Source organism: Armigeres subalbatus, chromosome 2, assembly GCF_024139115.2.
Source record: "Armigeres subalbatus isolate Guangzhou_Male chromosome 2, GZ_Asu_2, whole genome shotgun sequence".
Taxonomy (NCBI): Eukaryota; Metazoa; Arthropoda; class Insecta; order Diptera; family Culicidae; genus Armigeres; species Armigeres subalbatus.
In genome coordinates, this window is record NC_085140.1 from 298,867,894 (window position 1) to 298,883,243 (window position 15,350).

At 39.5% G+C, this 15,350-nt stretch overlaps 1 protein-coding gene across 1 annotated transcript in view; it reads right to left on the bottom strand.

Moving 5' to 3' along the window:
• The window catches only part of LOC134212473 (carbohydrate sulfotransferase 5), a 94,590-nt gene that overhangs the window by 19,741 nt on the left and 59,499 nt on the right, over positions 1–15,350 (bottom strand). The window contains exon 4 of the mRNA XM_062690371.1: positions 8,280–8,459. Within this exon, the coding sequence (XP_062546355.1) occupies positions 8,280–8,459 (180 nt within the window). The remainder of the gene's footprint in view (positions 1–8,279; positions 8,460–15,350) is intronic.

Sequence of the window (15,350 nt, forward strand, 5' to 3'; positions counted from 1 at the left end):
TTTTCATGATGCTCATATGTCTATTGGACCGGATTGGGTATGTGCCGACGATGAGAACATTACAAAAGCCTTGATTGATCTGGAAGATACCTTGAGCTGACGTCGAGAATGTTTTGTTTTTTTTTGTCTTTATTATCGAGACTGTCAGCCCGAGGCTGGCTCGTCTCGAATGTTTTGTAGTACCTTGAACATATCGTATTCAAGAGAATTTGGTTTGCATGGTGCGCATATGCTTATTGAGCCAGGTTGGGTACATATCGATGTTGTGGACATTGCAAAAAGCATTGGTTGATCCGGTAGATTCTTCTTTTTCCATAGCTGGAACTTTGCCTGCTTTTCAAGTTAGTGTTCTATTAGCATTTCCACAGTAATTAATTGAAAGCTTTTCTGTGCCCCCCAATGCATAAGTATGTATATTGTGTGGCAAGTGCAATGGATACACTATGCCAAGGGAGCCCCAGAAACCGAAAACATCCTAAGCTAGACCGAGAATCAAACTCGCCATCTCCGGATTGGAAATCCTCCGCCTTTGTTAGCGAAGCTAATTGGAGACCCAACCTGTAGATCCGGTAGATAGTTTTGCTTTCGCAAATAGTTCCAGTTGAAAACGCAGTTCAGAATAGTATTAAAGGAATGGAATCGATTCTGTGTAACCCATATCCAGCTGGGAAGAACCGCTCCACTGTCACACAACCTTACTACTCGAAGCTCCGTATATGAAAGGGGCTAGAGACGTCAACCTTTGTGCGCTCGTAGTATGTTAAGTGATGCTTGCAGTTGCAGTGCATCCAGTAGCATTTACAGATTGCTCACCCAACACTTATAGCACAACCTTTGACTGATGTTACTATATATAATCAAGGACACTTTCGGTATCCCACATCCTCCCTCTGCTCCGAGGAGAAAAAATATCGAAAGGTTTTTTAATCACTACACATATACTGTTTGGACTCAAATCCCGAACAGACTGATTCCGAACAGTCTTTACATGGAGATTTATCTGAAACAATTCGTAATCATTGCATAAGTGAAACAAATATTAGCAGGCGTACAGATCAAGGATATCATAACTGTCCAACAAGCTGGGTGGGGAGACCCCATGGGGAGGTTCACTTCCATCTGACACAATTCCTGTCAGGCCATGGCTGTTTCCGACAGTACCACCACAGGTTTGGACACGCGGAGGTCCCCGTGTGCCCTGACTGCCCAGGTGTTGACGAAACTGCAGAGCACATACTGTTTGTATGTCCTCGTTTCGACGTCGAAAGAAGAGCAATGCTAGACGTTTGCGGCCGGGACACAACTCCGGATAATCTTATCCAAAGGATGTGTCAAGCGGTGGAGAAGTGGAACGCAGTCTCGACTGCAACCACTCAGATTGCCTGCAGCTTGCAGAGAATCTGGCGCGCCGAGCAACAATCGACAAGCATGACTAACTTATGATTGGTAAGTTAGAGCGAAAGTGCCGAACGCGAAGAAGTGTGTGAATGGTCTGTCCATGCAGAGGTAATGGCGCAGCGGGTGGCAACCGAGATCGTCACCTCGAAGCATGGCAGAAGGGTGAATGAATAGGTGTATGTATGGACTGCACACGCCGCGCTGGGAGTAGCGCAGGAATGTTGGTTCCTACGACTACTGATACCCCGTGGCGTGGCAGAGGAGTGTGGGGAGCATCCAAGTCAGTCTCACATGGTACGAAAGGAATGAGTTGAGTCGTGTTGAGCTAGTCTCATATGGCATGAATGAGGTGAGTCAGACTCACATGGTATGTCAGAAGTGGGAACCTAAGCGAAGAGTCCCACAACGGACCCCAGAGGGAGTGTTAGGTCGAATGACTCGAGTAGTATGTGTCAGCGCGAACTGAATGAAAGAGGTGAGCAGTCTCACATGGTACGATAAAGGTGGGCATAGAATTAGTCCCGCACGGCATGAGAAGGGTGGGCACAAAAGTTAGTCCCGCACGGCATGAGAAGGGTGGGCACACAAGTCAGACCCATAGGAGCGTTAATGTGTGTGCAAGCATGGAGCGTATGAGCATGAATCAAGGGTTTGGGTGGGCATACAAGTTAGACCCACATGGCATGAGAAGGGTGGGCACACAAGTTAGACCCGCACGGCATGACAGAGGTGCAACAGAGTATGTAGGGTGTGTTTGAGGGTGCGATAGAGCGAGCACCCAAGTCAGTCTCGCGTGGGACGAGTGCCTGTGTGAGCGATAATGAGCGAGTACGCTTAGTACTGCCGTCCCCCCAGAAGTAGTACTGGGGGAAACGATGGTGGAGCCCAAGGGAGTTTAGTCGGTATTACCGGTATGGTCGAGTCCGACACTCCAGTACACTTCCGTGTGGTAGTTTGGCAACTACAATGCACGTGTACTGGGTTAGTGTGTAAATGCATTCTCCCTTGTAAAAAAAAAAAAAAAAAAAAATAACTGTCCAACAATGAATTTAAGGATAACGGAATTTAAGACAGTTTTTACTAAGCGTGTTTGGCATTTGATACACCATTTGGAAGAATAAAATCAATAAGTATTGATTGTTGAAATAACTAAATTATGATTACCAAGTTTCAAAGTCCTCGCGTTTTCGGGGCACACCACTCGATACGGAAGCAACGCACAACTGTCATTTTTATTTTTTCACGCATGCTGCGACGCAGCAAAGCTGAATCAACAAAAATGACAGTTGTCCGCCGCCGGCGTATCGAGTGGTGTGCCCCCGAAAACGCGAGCACTTTGAAACTTGGATTCCGTCAGGAGTGACTTTAATCACTCACGCAGTTCCACCTCTGTTGTGAACGACAAGGGAGCTTCACAACGTTTCGAGTACCGGAAGATTAAGGAGATACGAAACCTTCTTTCAAAAAGCTTTTCAGCCTCCTTTCAAAAGGCTCGAAAACCTCCTCTCGTAAGGCTCGATGCCCACGTAGCGTCATTTCAACGCAGAGTGCACGTGGCGTCAAAAAGACGCAGGTGTGCACCGGGAAAAAGCGGTAACGCAGCGTCACCACGCCGATGCACACCAGCGTTATTTTAACGCTGCGTGCACGTGGCGTTGAAAAACCGCTACGTGGGCATCGGCCCTAAGGCTCGGAAGCCTTCTTTCAAGAATCTGGGATGCCTCTTTCAAGAGACTCGAAAGCATTTTTCAAGAGGCATGGAAGGCTCCTTCCAAGAGGCTCGGAAACTCCCTCTCAAAAGACTGGGAAGCCTCCTTTCAAGAGGCTCGATATCCTTCTTTCAAAAGGCTCGGGAGCCTTTTTTCAAGAGGCATAGAAGCCTTTTTTCAAGTGGCTCGGAAACTCTCTCTCAAGAGACTGGGAAGCCTCCGTTCAAGAGGTTCAGAAGTCTCCTTTCGAGAAGCTCAGGAAAGTTGAGACAATTTCCAATCCGAAAATTGCCTAGACCAGCACCGGGAATCAAACCCAGCCACCCTCAGCATGGTCTTGCTTTGTAGCCGCACGTCTTACCGCACGACTAAGGAGGGCCCAAGAGAAGAATATATTCCGTTCTATTAATTAGTAAGGTACAGTGGGGCAAGTGGGTAAAGGAAATCGTGAAGTTCATGTTCATCAAGTTATAAAAGCTGAACATAATATTGAAATTAATCATATTTATGGCATAACGAATCATCTATTCAATCTTTTTATTCCTGCGAACAAGATCTTTGAAAAATACTTTTAGGATACCAAATATTTGAGAAACCAAAAAATCTGTTTGAATTTTTCACTTGCCCCACATGTGGGGTAAGTGAAAAAGAAATTTCCAAAGGAGATTTTTCAATATAAGAACACATTTTCTGTTCATATATTTCATGCAAATGATAATTAGACTGAATAGAGCATAACTGTGATCTGTTATGATGCTTTTTGGCACTTCATGAAAGTCAAAGGGCACTAGTGATTTTTATGTTTTCTTTACACGAGTTTTTTTAGGTCTAATATCTCATCTCCATTTGTGTCTACCACTACTTTCTATTTCAGGTTTATAGTAAGATAATGAACCTTGGCGATAATGCAGAGAAATTATCTTTGAAATATTCATCAAACCTGGAATCATATTGTGTTTCATTAACAATCCACTTATGATTTCAGTAGAACAATCAACATTAACAAATAAATAAATTTTATAAATTTCAACTAAATAAATCATAATTGTTGATATATTTGCAATAGTAGTGATTCTTGTATTTAAGCTATATAAATAACATTTTTTCACGAATTATACATCAAACATGGATTATTTAAAACACTGACACACTTTCTGATTTAATATTACCACGTATCACTGTAATAACCAAAAGCCTTCAAATGAGTTCGAATTGGTATTTTTTGTTTATATAAGCTTAATAGAAATTATTTGCGTTTGGAAAAATAGAGAAATACATTCAGTGTCGGCAGTGGCGCCGGGAGTGGGTGGGACAAGTAGGACATGTCCTACGCACGAATTTCCCTGGGTGGGACAGTCAAAGCATTGTCCTACCCATGATTATTGGTAGAACATATGAAGTCATCAGCTGGAAAAAATCTGTGTGTTATTAAAAATTGATTTCAAATTTAATCAGAGTATTTAGAATAATCACAGAGGTTTATAAGATCCTAAAGAATAGACTACTGATTGTTCTTACCGTCACTTCTCACGGAAGCCAAGTTTCAAAATGCTCGCGTTTTTGGGGGCACACCCAAGATTTTTTTATGTACAGGTTATCCGACTTGTCAATATCCCCAGCTCAGCCATCTTGGATTTTTGTATGGAATTTATGCTCGTTTTTATGTTTCCCCCCCGCGCTGGTTATTCCCATCTACTGACGAAGTCGGATAACCTGTACATAAAAAAATCTTGGGCACACCACTCGATACTCATCGCAGCATGCGTGAAATAATAAAAATGACAGTTGTGCGTTACTTCCGTATCGAGTGGTGTGCCCTCGAAAACGCGAGCACTTTGAAACTTGGATTCCGTGAGGAGTTCCCCTAAGGACTTTTCTTGTAATCTCGCAAGCGTTCAAGATGTCTTAAGCAAGGATCTTTTCGATCATCTTGTAATTTGGGTTTAATCATTTAGTAGTTTATCTATATTACCTCATTCCAGAAGCTGACTTTCAAAATGTGTAGTATGGTGAGCTTCTTATCTGAAGATTTTTGTACAACTCTGCCTAACAAATCGTAGTTTGAATTTCACTAAAAATAGAGGTAATGTGCTAGTTGCAGTAAATTATATTAAATGATAACAATATATCAATCATTCAGTTTTAGTTACTGCAACTGGTGCTTTATGTCCGTTATAAGAAAAATTCAATTAACGAACTGAAGTGATGAACTTTGTCAAACTTAACCTTCTGTCTGTGCTCAAAAAAACTTACGTTGTCTGTGCTCTGGGGTCAAATTGACCCCAAATTGAAATTGCTAGAACTTCTTTATTGTTTGGCCGATTTTGGATTTTTGGGGCTGTTTCGAAAGATAATTTAATCATCTTTCAGGTCGTAACCAAAGATTGACTATTGGTGGGCGGGTACATCGCGGGGAGGGGTTTTAGTGAACAAGGGTACAAAAACAGTGATTTTTCATGATTGTTTTACTTATATCCGAAAATCCTACCCATTTTGAACTGCACCTTTTTTAAAAAGGTTATGCAGGAAGGCGTGTGCTTCGGCATGAGGCGTTGATAAGTTTAGAACTTGGCCGCCAGGTGGTGGTATATTTGAATTCATTATTTTAGACTACTCAAGATATTCCGATATATAGAATTCTCCTCAGTGTAAATATTCTTATCGTACAAATTTAAAATTTGTTAAAATGGCGTCTTGATCAAAGGTCGTCTAGTGGGAATGGACTGTCTAGTGACGGAAGTAATAATTGGGAATTTTACAAATAGGCGGCAAATTGGCTAATCTTTGGTTACGCATGTAGACCCAAAGGCTTTAGCTCCAGGGTTTTCTTGAATGACACATTCTATTATTTGCAGCATCGCTGGAGCAGGTTGAATGCAAAGAAAACTTTTGATGAACTCTACCACAACATTCATGTTTGCCAAAAATGCCATAAACCAAAATACATCAGATCTCACATGCAACAATATACTCAAATATAACAGCTCACTAGCGCCGCATCTTGGAAGAAGTGCTCATTATATTGAGCACCGCTTTGTAGTCCTGGACATCCTGAACAATGTTGCCGAATACAACTTGGTTGTAGGTATGAGGGATCTCAAGCTAAAGCAATATTTCAAATATGCAAGAATATTACAAGTACACTAGCGCCGCCTATTTGTATATTTCCTAATTATTTATTCCGTCACATGACAGTCCATTCCCACTAGACGAACTTTGTTAAAGACGTCATCTTTACAAATTTCAAATTTGTGCGATAAGAATATTTACACTGAGGAGAATTCCATACATCGGAATTACTTGAGTAGTCTAAAATAACGAATTTAAATATACCGCCACCTAGCGACCAAGCTCTAAACTAATCAATTCCTCATGTCGAAGGACACGCCTTCCTGTATAACCTTATTGAAAGTGCGCAGTTCAAAATGGATAGGATTTCAGATATAAGTAAAATAAGCATGAAAAATCACTGTTTTCGTACCCTTTTTACGAAAACCCCTCCCACGATCTACCCGCCCACCAATAGTCAGTCTTTAGTTACGACCTGAAAGATGATTAAATTATCTTTCGAAACAGCCCCAAAAATCCAAAATTGGCCAAACATTAAAAAAGTTATAGCAATTGCAATTTGGGGTCAATTTGACCCCAGAGCACAGACAACGTAAGTTTTTGGAAAAAGTACACTTTAGCGCATATTTTCAAGATTTTTCAAGCGAATTTGCACCTAAGAGACAGATCTCAGCGAGCTTTACCAAACTACCAAAAATTAGGAGAATCGGTTGAAAACTAAAAAAAAATGGCAGCCACTCAAAGTGGCCTGGGGTCATATTGACCCCAGAGCACAGACAAAAGGTTAAAAATCACTCTAATAAAGCCCAAAAAAAAAAATTAAAAAAAATTAAAAATTAAAAAATAATAATAAATTAATTAAATTAAAATTAAGTTGAAGAAATACCTTCGCACTAGAAGTTCACCATACTAAACATTTTGGAATTCAGCATCTGAAATGATTTATGATTACTAAATGATCATTTACAGAAATATCCTTGGTCTAAAAGTTTTCCAGTGTTGAGTGTGTTGATAGATGAAGTGCGTTTAAATGAATTATTGGAAACTCATGGAAAAAGGTTTTTCACAAACCTTAAAAGATTCATTGAAATCTGAGTAACCACAAACATCACAAACATCACATCTTCCGCACTAACAGCTCCAAAACCTTCCGTGGCACCTATGAGAGGTTTTTAGAGTTCTCTGCACCTCTGTAGTAAGAAATGCAGCTCTCGGTGGTCACGGTTACTACTCTCATGCCACACCCACGATGCGAATCGCTTGAAGCCAATCCTAATACCATAACTATTGCTCAAACTGGCATTTCCTATTTGTCCTACCCACAACTCGCAACGTGGATGCGCCTCTGAGTGTCGGAAAATTTTCACTTGTTCCACCCATGGTAAAAAACAGGCAAAGCAATAAAATATTTTTTTCAAAATTTTTGATGTTCATATCAATATTTTTGTGGCTGGAGTTCAAAACAACAAAGAAAACCAACTTATCAATTCACTAATTGAATGTGTTATGAAAACCAACATAAAAAAATATTTGTATTTATTGACACGCAAAACAACTTGTGCAAAAGATAGACTTGAAAGGTTAATAAACTTTTACTCTCGCTTGTTGAAATGGTTCATTATTTCATGTTTCACTTATTCAACGCATTGATTTGAATGGCCTTGTATGATTGTGAAGTGAATAATTCTGTGCTTCATCAGTGAAATACTTTCGTTTTTTTCACTTACCCCATTTACCCACTTACCCCACTGTACCTTAACGTCAAATGAACGAAAATTTTCATAAACATTGGATACTAGTTATGCGTATAAATAAAAGATAAATAAAAGAGTGCTCAAACAAAACAGTTGATCAAATATTACAAAACGAATTAATTTATGAGCAAATTTGGCTTTGATGGAAGTGGAACGTTACTTTCAATTGAAGAAACACTGTATTATCATATCACTTCCGTAGTTAGGTTCAACATACAAAACTAGAAAATAAAGCCAACGTCAACCTTTCCAGATTTAAACTAGATTGAGAATAGTAAATGACATCATAGAATCAAGATATACAGTACATCGTACACTACCGTCATAATATATGCATTAAGCCACTTACCTAAACCTCGTGGGAAACAGCTTAGTCAGCTCGATGGCTGCTTCGTAATCGAGCTGCATATCATTGCACACGGTGGGCGGATGGTCGCAGTCGGGTCGACCGGGACACCATACCCGGTGTTTGCGAGACTGCAGCGACCCCCGTGGATCCCGAATCAGAAGAATCACGCGAACATTTAGGCTGAAACGAAACAAAAAGGCGATACATTGGTTAGCACCTGGTTTGATAGATGTTTTCTCTTTTCTGGGGAAGTCATTTACGGTAATGAGCTCAGCCCATCAGGCCTAATGGCTGTATTACGACATCCCCATTTATTGTGGATATGGGGGTTGATATGTGGGGCCCCATCCACGTGTAGCTCGGCGCTGGGGTATTCCGTTATGATTTATAGAACGATGTTGCCTTCCACGTAAGTTGACATAATGTGTTGGGAGTACATCACAGCAGTTTAGGTCACGGCAAATGGCGAAACAATGATGCTGGCCGGCCGTCGGGACCATCAGAGCCATGGCACTTTGACGGACGACACATGGCAGCCCGACACAGAAGATAATCATCTAATTGGCCATTAGGCTGTGCTTTCGCTCGGAATGCCATCTCGTAAATGAAATATGGCTGGGAACTAATAGCTATGCATGCAAGGATGGCATGAGGATATATTTTATTATATCATAAGCTCGTGGAACTGTAGGCTACCGGCAGGATTACCGTTTTGTCATATTTCCAGTTAGGGTGATGCACGTATGAAGGATGTTTATTTCGTACTACTTCCGGTACAGGATTCTGGTTATTTTTGGAGGCATTCATCATTCAGTATTTGACAAAACAAATACAACAACAATGTTCGTTTTTTGTCAAATTAAATTATATTAATCGCGTCGAAAAACACACGAGAAAAAGATATAAAAAATATGACATAATAAGTATAATTGAAGGCTGTTCTCATTGTAAATGATTTAGACAACCTTTTGTATCTCACTATGTAAAAACATAATTTAAAACAAAACAAATGATGCAACCAGTTTCAAAATATTTCATATAATGAACCGGATTATCCGTCGATGTTGGGTTGGGATCAGGATTTAATTTGCGGATAGATTTGCGAAAAACAACGGTGTTCAAATATTTCATTGGTAGATATATAATACTTAATATCATCATCATTTTCATTCCCATGCATAAAGACTGATTTGACCCTGGCGCTGCAAACACATATCTTCGCGCAAATAAATCGTTCCGATCGAATGTTTCCTGTCCCACATTTCAAACTAATCACCTTATTACAATCTACGGGCGAGAACAATAATGCGATTACATGTCACGTCCCGTTCCGATATCCGCCCGCTATGCAATGAAGTGGCGATGCCACGAATAAATCTCATTAGCTTCCACCTCCAACAACGCGCGTCGGGGGTACGTTGCGGTCTCCTATGGCCGATATTAAGTGGTAGATAGGTGCAGCTGGTGGTAATTTGATATACGAGCGGTGGATAATTTACAGTGCCCATCTCCACATCGGCGGCCAGAGGCAGAGCGTTTAAGTTGTGACACATTCCTAACAGATAATCTAGATAGTAGCGCAATGCAGGCGGTTCATGTAGGTCGGTTGGTCAATGGACAAATCTGATTGCCAGCATTGTAATGTCAATATGGCATAGGTAGTGATTATTCAGGAAATTCGGTTCAAGATTATGCAACTATAATGAGCGCTTTTTTTTCAATAGTGGGAAACCCGATTCAACTCTTCAAGTTATTTATCGTATTCATTAGGCAATACGGCGGAAGCCAAATGTCAGTCGATTGAATGAAGTCGGATAGAGTTAAGAATGACAAAGAATGGAACAAGGCTGAGTACAGTGAAGAGAACAGAAGATTGATTGATCGCAATCAGGAATAAATGGAGAGTTGATCAGACACGATTTGATTCGATGGAATACATATAATATGTAGTTTCTGTCAATCGCATTAATTTAATTTCAATTGGTATTTGGAAGGCGGGCTACAAGGAAATTGGAACTTATCAAGGTCAGTGTATTATGAAAGGAAACTGGACACATCACGATTTGTATTAGAATGATTCTATAGCTAATGTAACGATAAAATCAGTGCTGTTCTATTCCAGAAACCACTCAACTCAATTAGCGCTATGTGGGGAGGAAGAATGCATACACAAATCATTGAGAGTGGTAAAAGGAATGTTAAGAGTAATAATATTAATAACTAGCTTTATGTACCCGGCCTTGCCCGGAATTGCCAGTTTGGTTTCCAGTTTTTTTTTTAAATCAGAAAAAAATAAAACCAATTGGTCGACAGAGTAATTGTGTTAACTTATTGATACTTCATCATTTGATTAAAAGAAGGCTTTTGGAAACATTGACTGATCTTGAAAAAGGGATCGTTGGTTTGAATAGGCTTATTCCGGGCAAACGTCAATTGCTAAAGAACCGATGCTTTATTCCTGGCAAACGCCCATTTTTAAAAAAAGGGATCACACTCACCATTGCCTTATTCCGGAAAATGCCTACTTTTAAAAAAGCAATCACATCCACCATTCAGAAGGAAACACATTAATCATTGCTTTTCACTGGGCAAGCCATGATTGAGATGAAGGGTAACAATTATCATTGCTATATACCCAGCAAATGCATGCTTTCTATGAAATATATTTCTGATGCTGTTCATAATTATTCCAAATGCCCTTCATGTCGAATGACCTTAAGCCAAATAGTGTTATGTTAATGGCCTGCTTCATTCAGGGATATGTCATTTTCAGGGAAATGCCATATTCTGGAATATGTGTATCGGTAAGAATCATTTTTGGGAAATATCATTTTCGTTGAAGTCATTTTTGGGGAAATGTTATGTTCGAGGATTTGACATTTTTGAGAAATTTGTTTTCGGAGCATTGTACAATGTGAAAGAACCACGAATGAACTAAATAAGGGGGATTTTAAATTAAGTCGTTTTCCAAACAATACCCAACCCCAATAACCTCCCACATTCCAAAAGTTTCTCCCAGCCTCTCTATAGTTTTGGGCAGAGAATACGTGCTTACAAAATTTGGTTTGAATTGACCCATGCGGTAAAAAGGTATACTAAACTGTTCGTTTAATAAATATACCCTCTCTCTCATTCAGCTATGACACTCCTATCCAGTCTGATATAGTCTTCCTTAAGCAGAGAATATGGGTTCCAAATTTGGTGGACATCGGTAAATGGGTTCAAAAGTTATGCTGAATTGATCGATAACTAAACAATACCCCTCTCTCACACCATCCCCCTTTTAAAATGACCTACCCTCATGCACTAAAGTTGTTTCCTTAGGACATACAATATTTGATACAAATTTGGTAGATACAAAATTTGGTAGAAATGGGTTCAGAAGTTACACTGAGTTGATCAGTAACTAAGCAATACCCCTCCCCCCCACCCCCATCCTTTTCTAAACAGCATCTCTAGCTCCCCTAACGTCGTCTCTTTAAGATAAAGAATGTATGTTCCAAATTTGGTTGAAATCGGCCAAGGGGTTCAAAAGGTACACTGAGTTGATCGATAACTTAGCTATACCCTTTCCCCCACACCCTCCCTTTTTTCAAAGAGCATGCTCAACCCCCTATCATTGTCTCCTTAAGATTAAGAATGTGTGTTCCAAATTTGGTTGAAATCGGCCAAGGGGTTCAAAAGGTACACTGAGTTGATCAAAAACTTAGCGATACTCCTCCCTCCACACCTTCACCCTTTTTCCAAAAAGCACCCCTAACCCCCTCATTGTCATCTCCTAAAGATAAAAAATGTGTGTTCCAAATTTGGTAGAAATCGGCCAACAGGTTCAAAAGGTACACTGAGTTGATCAAAACTTAGCGATACTCCTCCCCACCCTCCCCCTTTTTCCAAAATCGCATCCCTAACCCCCATATCGTCGTCTCCTTAAGATGAAGAATGTGTGTTCCAAATTTGGTTGGAATCGGTCAATGGGTTCAGAAGTTATGCTGGAACATACATACAAACATTGAGCTTTATATATATATATATATATATATATATATATATATATATATATATATATATATATATATATATATATATATATATATATATATATATATATATATATATATATATATATATATATATATATCGACCCGGCAGACGTTGTCCTGCATAGTAGGCGAGAATGTGCGTTCCGAACTGCCCATGCAAAGTTCGCATAGAAATCACAATTTTAGTTTTTCATGATTTGCTCAACTAAACTCGTAATTTTCGCATTAGGAAATATCATATAAACCCGTCGGAAACTATAACGAATGTTTCTGCTGAAGAAATGAAAAAATCCATCCAGCCGTTTTCGAGTTATGCGGATACGAACACAGACCATTTCTATATATATATATATATATATATATATATATATATATATATATATATATATATATATATATATATATATATATATATATATATATATATATATATATATAGAAAGAATAGATAGATAGAAGATAGATAGATAGATAATAATATTATCGGCGCAAGCCTAAAATAGACATCAACACATCAACTTCAGAGTACGCTGGGGTCTCTTTTTACGCGGGTCGCTTTTTACGCGGTTTTTGAGATTTACGCGGTTTTTTTACGCGGTTTTAATTTTTTACGCGATTTTTCGAAAAAGTCTTGAAATCAAGTGAAAATTGTTGAGTTGATTTTTTATCGATTTTTGCAAAAGTCGTTTTTTACGCGGTGTTCAAAAAAATATTCTAAGTCCTTTTCAAGGGAAAACACTTTGAATATTTAATGAAGGTACGATGCTGGGCCATTAGAGCGAAGGCCGTCAGTCCCGAAGGTCATTTGGCCTCAGCCGTCAGGCCGAATGAGAAGTGAGAAGGTAGAAGTAAGAAGTGAGAAATGAGAAAAAAGGTGTAATATGTGAGATGTGAGAAGTGAGTAGCAAGAAGAGAGAAGTGAGAAGGGAGAAGTAAGAAGTAAGAAGCGAGAAGTGTGAAGTGAGAAGCGAGAAGTGAGAAGTAATAAGTGAGAAGCGAGAAGTGAATAGTGTGAAGTTTGATGTGAGAGGTGACAAGTGAGAATTGAGAAGTGATATGTGAGAAATGAGAAGTGAGAAATATTTTGTGACATGGAGACAGAAGTGATAAGTGAAAAATGAGAAATAATTTGTGAGAAGTGAGAAGCAAGAAAGGAGAAGTGAGGAGAGTGAAGTGAGATAGCGAGCAGTGAGAAATAAGAAGGAAGAGATGAGAGTGAGAGCCGAGAAAACAATAGTGAAAAGTGAGAGCCGAGAAGTGAGAAGTGAGTAATGAGATAAACATGTGAGATGTGAGAAGGGAAAACTGAAAAGCGAGAAGCGGTAAGTAAAAAGAGGAAAGTGAGAAGTGAGAAGTGACAAATTAGAGATTAGATACGATAAATCTCACGAAAAAGTGAAAAGTGAGAAGAGAAAAGTAGGAAGTGCGTAGTGAAAAATGAGAAGTGTGTGAAGTAAGTAGTGTAACACTTTACAGAAGTGAGGAGTAAAGGGTCAAACACAATGGATACGTTTGCGTGCGTTTTGACAGTTTGGCCCATAAGAAGTGAATAGTGAGATGTAAGAACTGAGAAGTGAGAAACGAGTGGTGTGACCCGAGAAGCAAAACATGAGAAGCGAGAAGGAAGAAGTAAAAAGTGGATGAGAAGTGAGAAATAGGAAGGGAGAAATGATAAGTAAGAAAACGGTAGCGAGAAGTGAAATGTGAGATTTGGGAAGTGTGAAGTAAGGAATGATATGCGAGTAGTGAGAAGTAAAAGGTGAGCAGTGGAAAGTGATTTTTGAAAAGTGAAAAGTGAGAAGTAAATAGTGAGAAGTGAGATGTGGGAAATCAGAAGTGAGAAAGGAGAAGTGAGAAGTAATATGTAAGTTGTAAGAAGTGAGAAACAAGAAGGGAGAAGTGGGAAGGCAGAAATGAGAAAGTAGAAGTGAGAAGTGAGAAGTGGGGAGCGAGAAGTGAGAAGTGAGAAGTGAAAAAGTGAGACGCGGGAAGTCGGAAGTGAGAGGCGAGAAGTGAGTAGTTTGAAGTGAGAAATGAGATAAATAAGTGAGATTGAAAAATAAGAAGTGAGAAACGAGAAGTGATAAGTGAGAGCCGAGAAATGAGAAGCTGTAAGTGAGAAGTGAGTTTTGAAAGTGAGAAATTTGATACGAAAAGTGAGGTGTAAGATTTGAGAAGCGTGAAGTGAGAAACGAGAAGTGATAAGTGAGAGCCGAGAAATGGGTTGGAAGCGACAAATGAGAAGTGAAATTAAAAAGTGAGAAATTCAATACGAGAAGTGATATGTAAGATGTGAGCAGTGAGAAACGAGAAGTGAGAACCGAGAAATAGGTTGGAGGCGACAAATGAAAAGTGAGAAATTCAATACGAGAAGTAAAATGTGAGAAGTGAGAAGTCAGAATTGAATGGGTTGTGAGTGAGATATGAGAAGTGAGGCGCGAGAAATGAAAATTAGTAAGATGTGAGAAGGGAAGGCAAAAAGGGTGAAGTTAGAAGTGGGAAGTAAGAAGTGAGAAGTGAGAATTGAGAAGCGAGAAGTGCAAAGTTAAAGGTGAGAAGTGAATAGTGAGAGGTGAGAAATGAGATAAAGATGTGTTATGTGAAAAGTGAGAAGTTATAAGTGAGAGCCGGGAAATGAGAAGCTTCAAGTGAGAAGTGAGATTTAAAAGTGAGAAGTGAGACATTTGATACGAGAAGTGAGATGTAAGATGTGAGAAGTGAGAAACGAGAAGTGATAAGTGGAAGCTGATAAGCGAATGGAGAGAAGTGAGCTGTGAGCTGTGAGAAGTGAGTTATGAGAAGTGAAGAGTTAGAAATACAAAGCAATTCGTAAGATGTGAGAAGTGAGAAGGCAAGAGAGAAGTTAGAAGGGAGAAGTGAGGTGTGTGATGTGTGAAGTGAGAGGTGAGAAGCAAAATGTTGAGAAGTGAGAATCGAGAAGTGAGAAGTGAGAGACGAGAAATGAGAAGTGAGATGTAAAATGTGAAAAAATGAGATAAAGATGGGAGATGTGAGAAGGGAGAAGTGTACC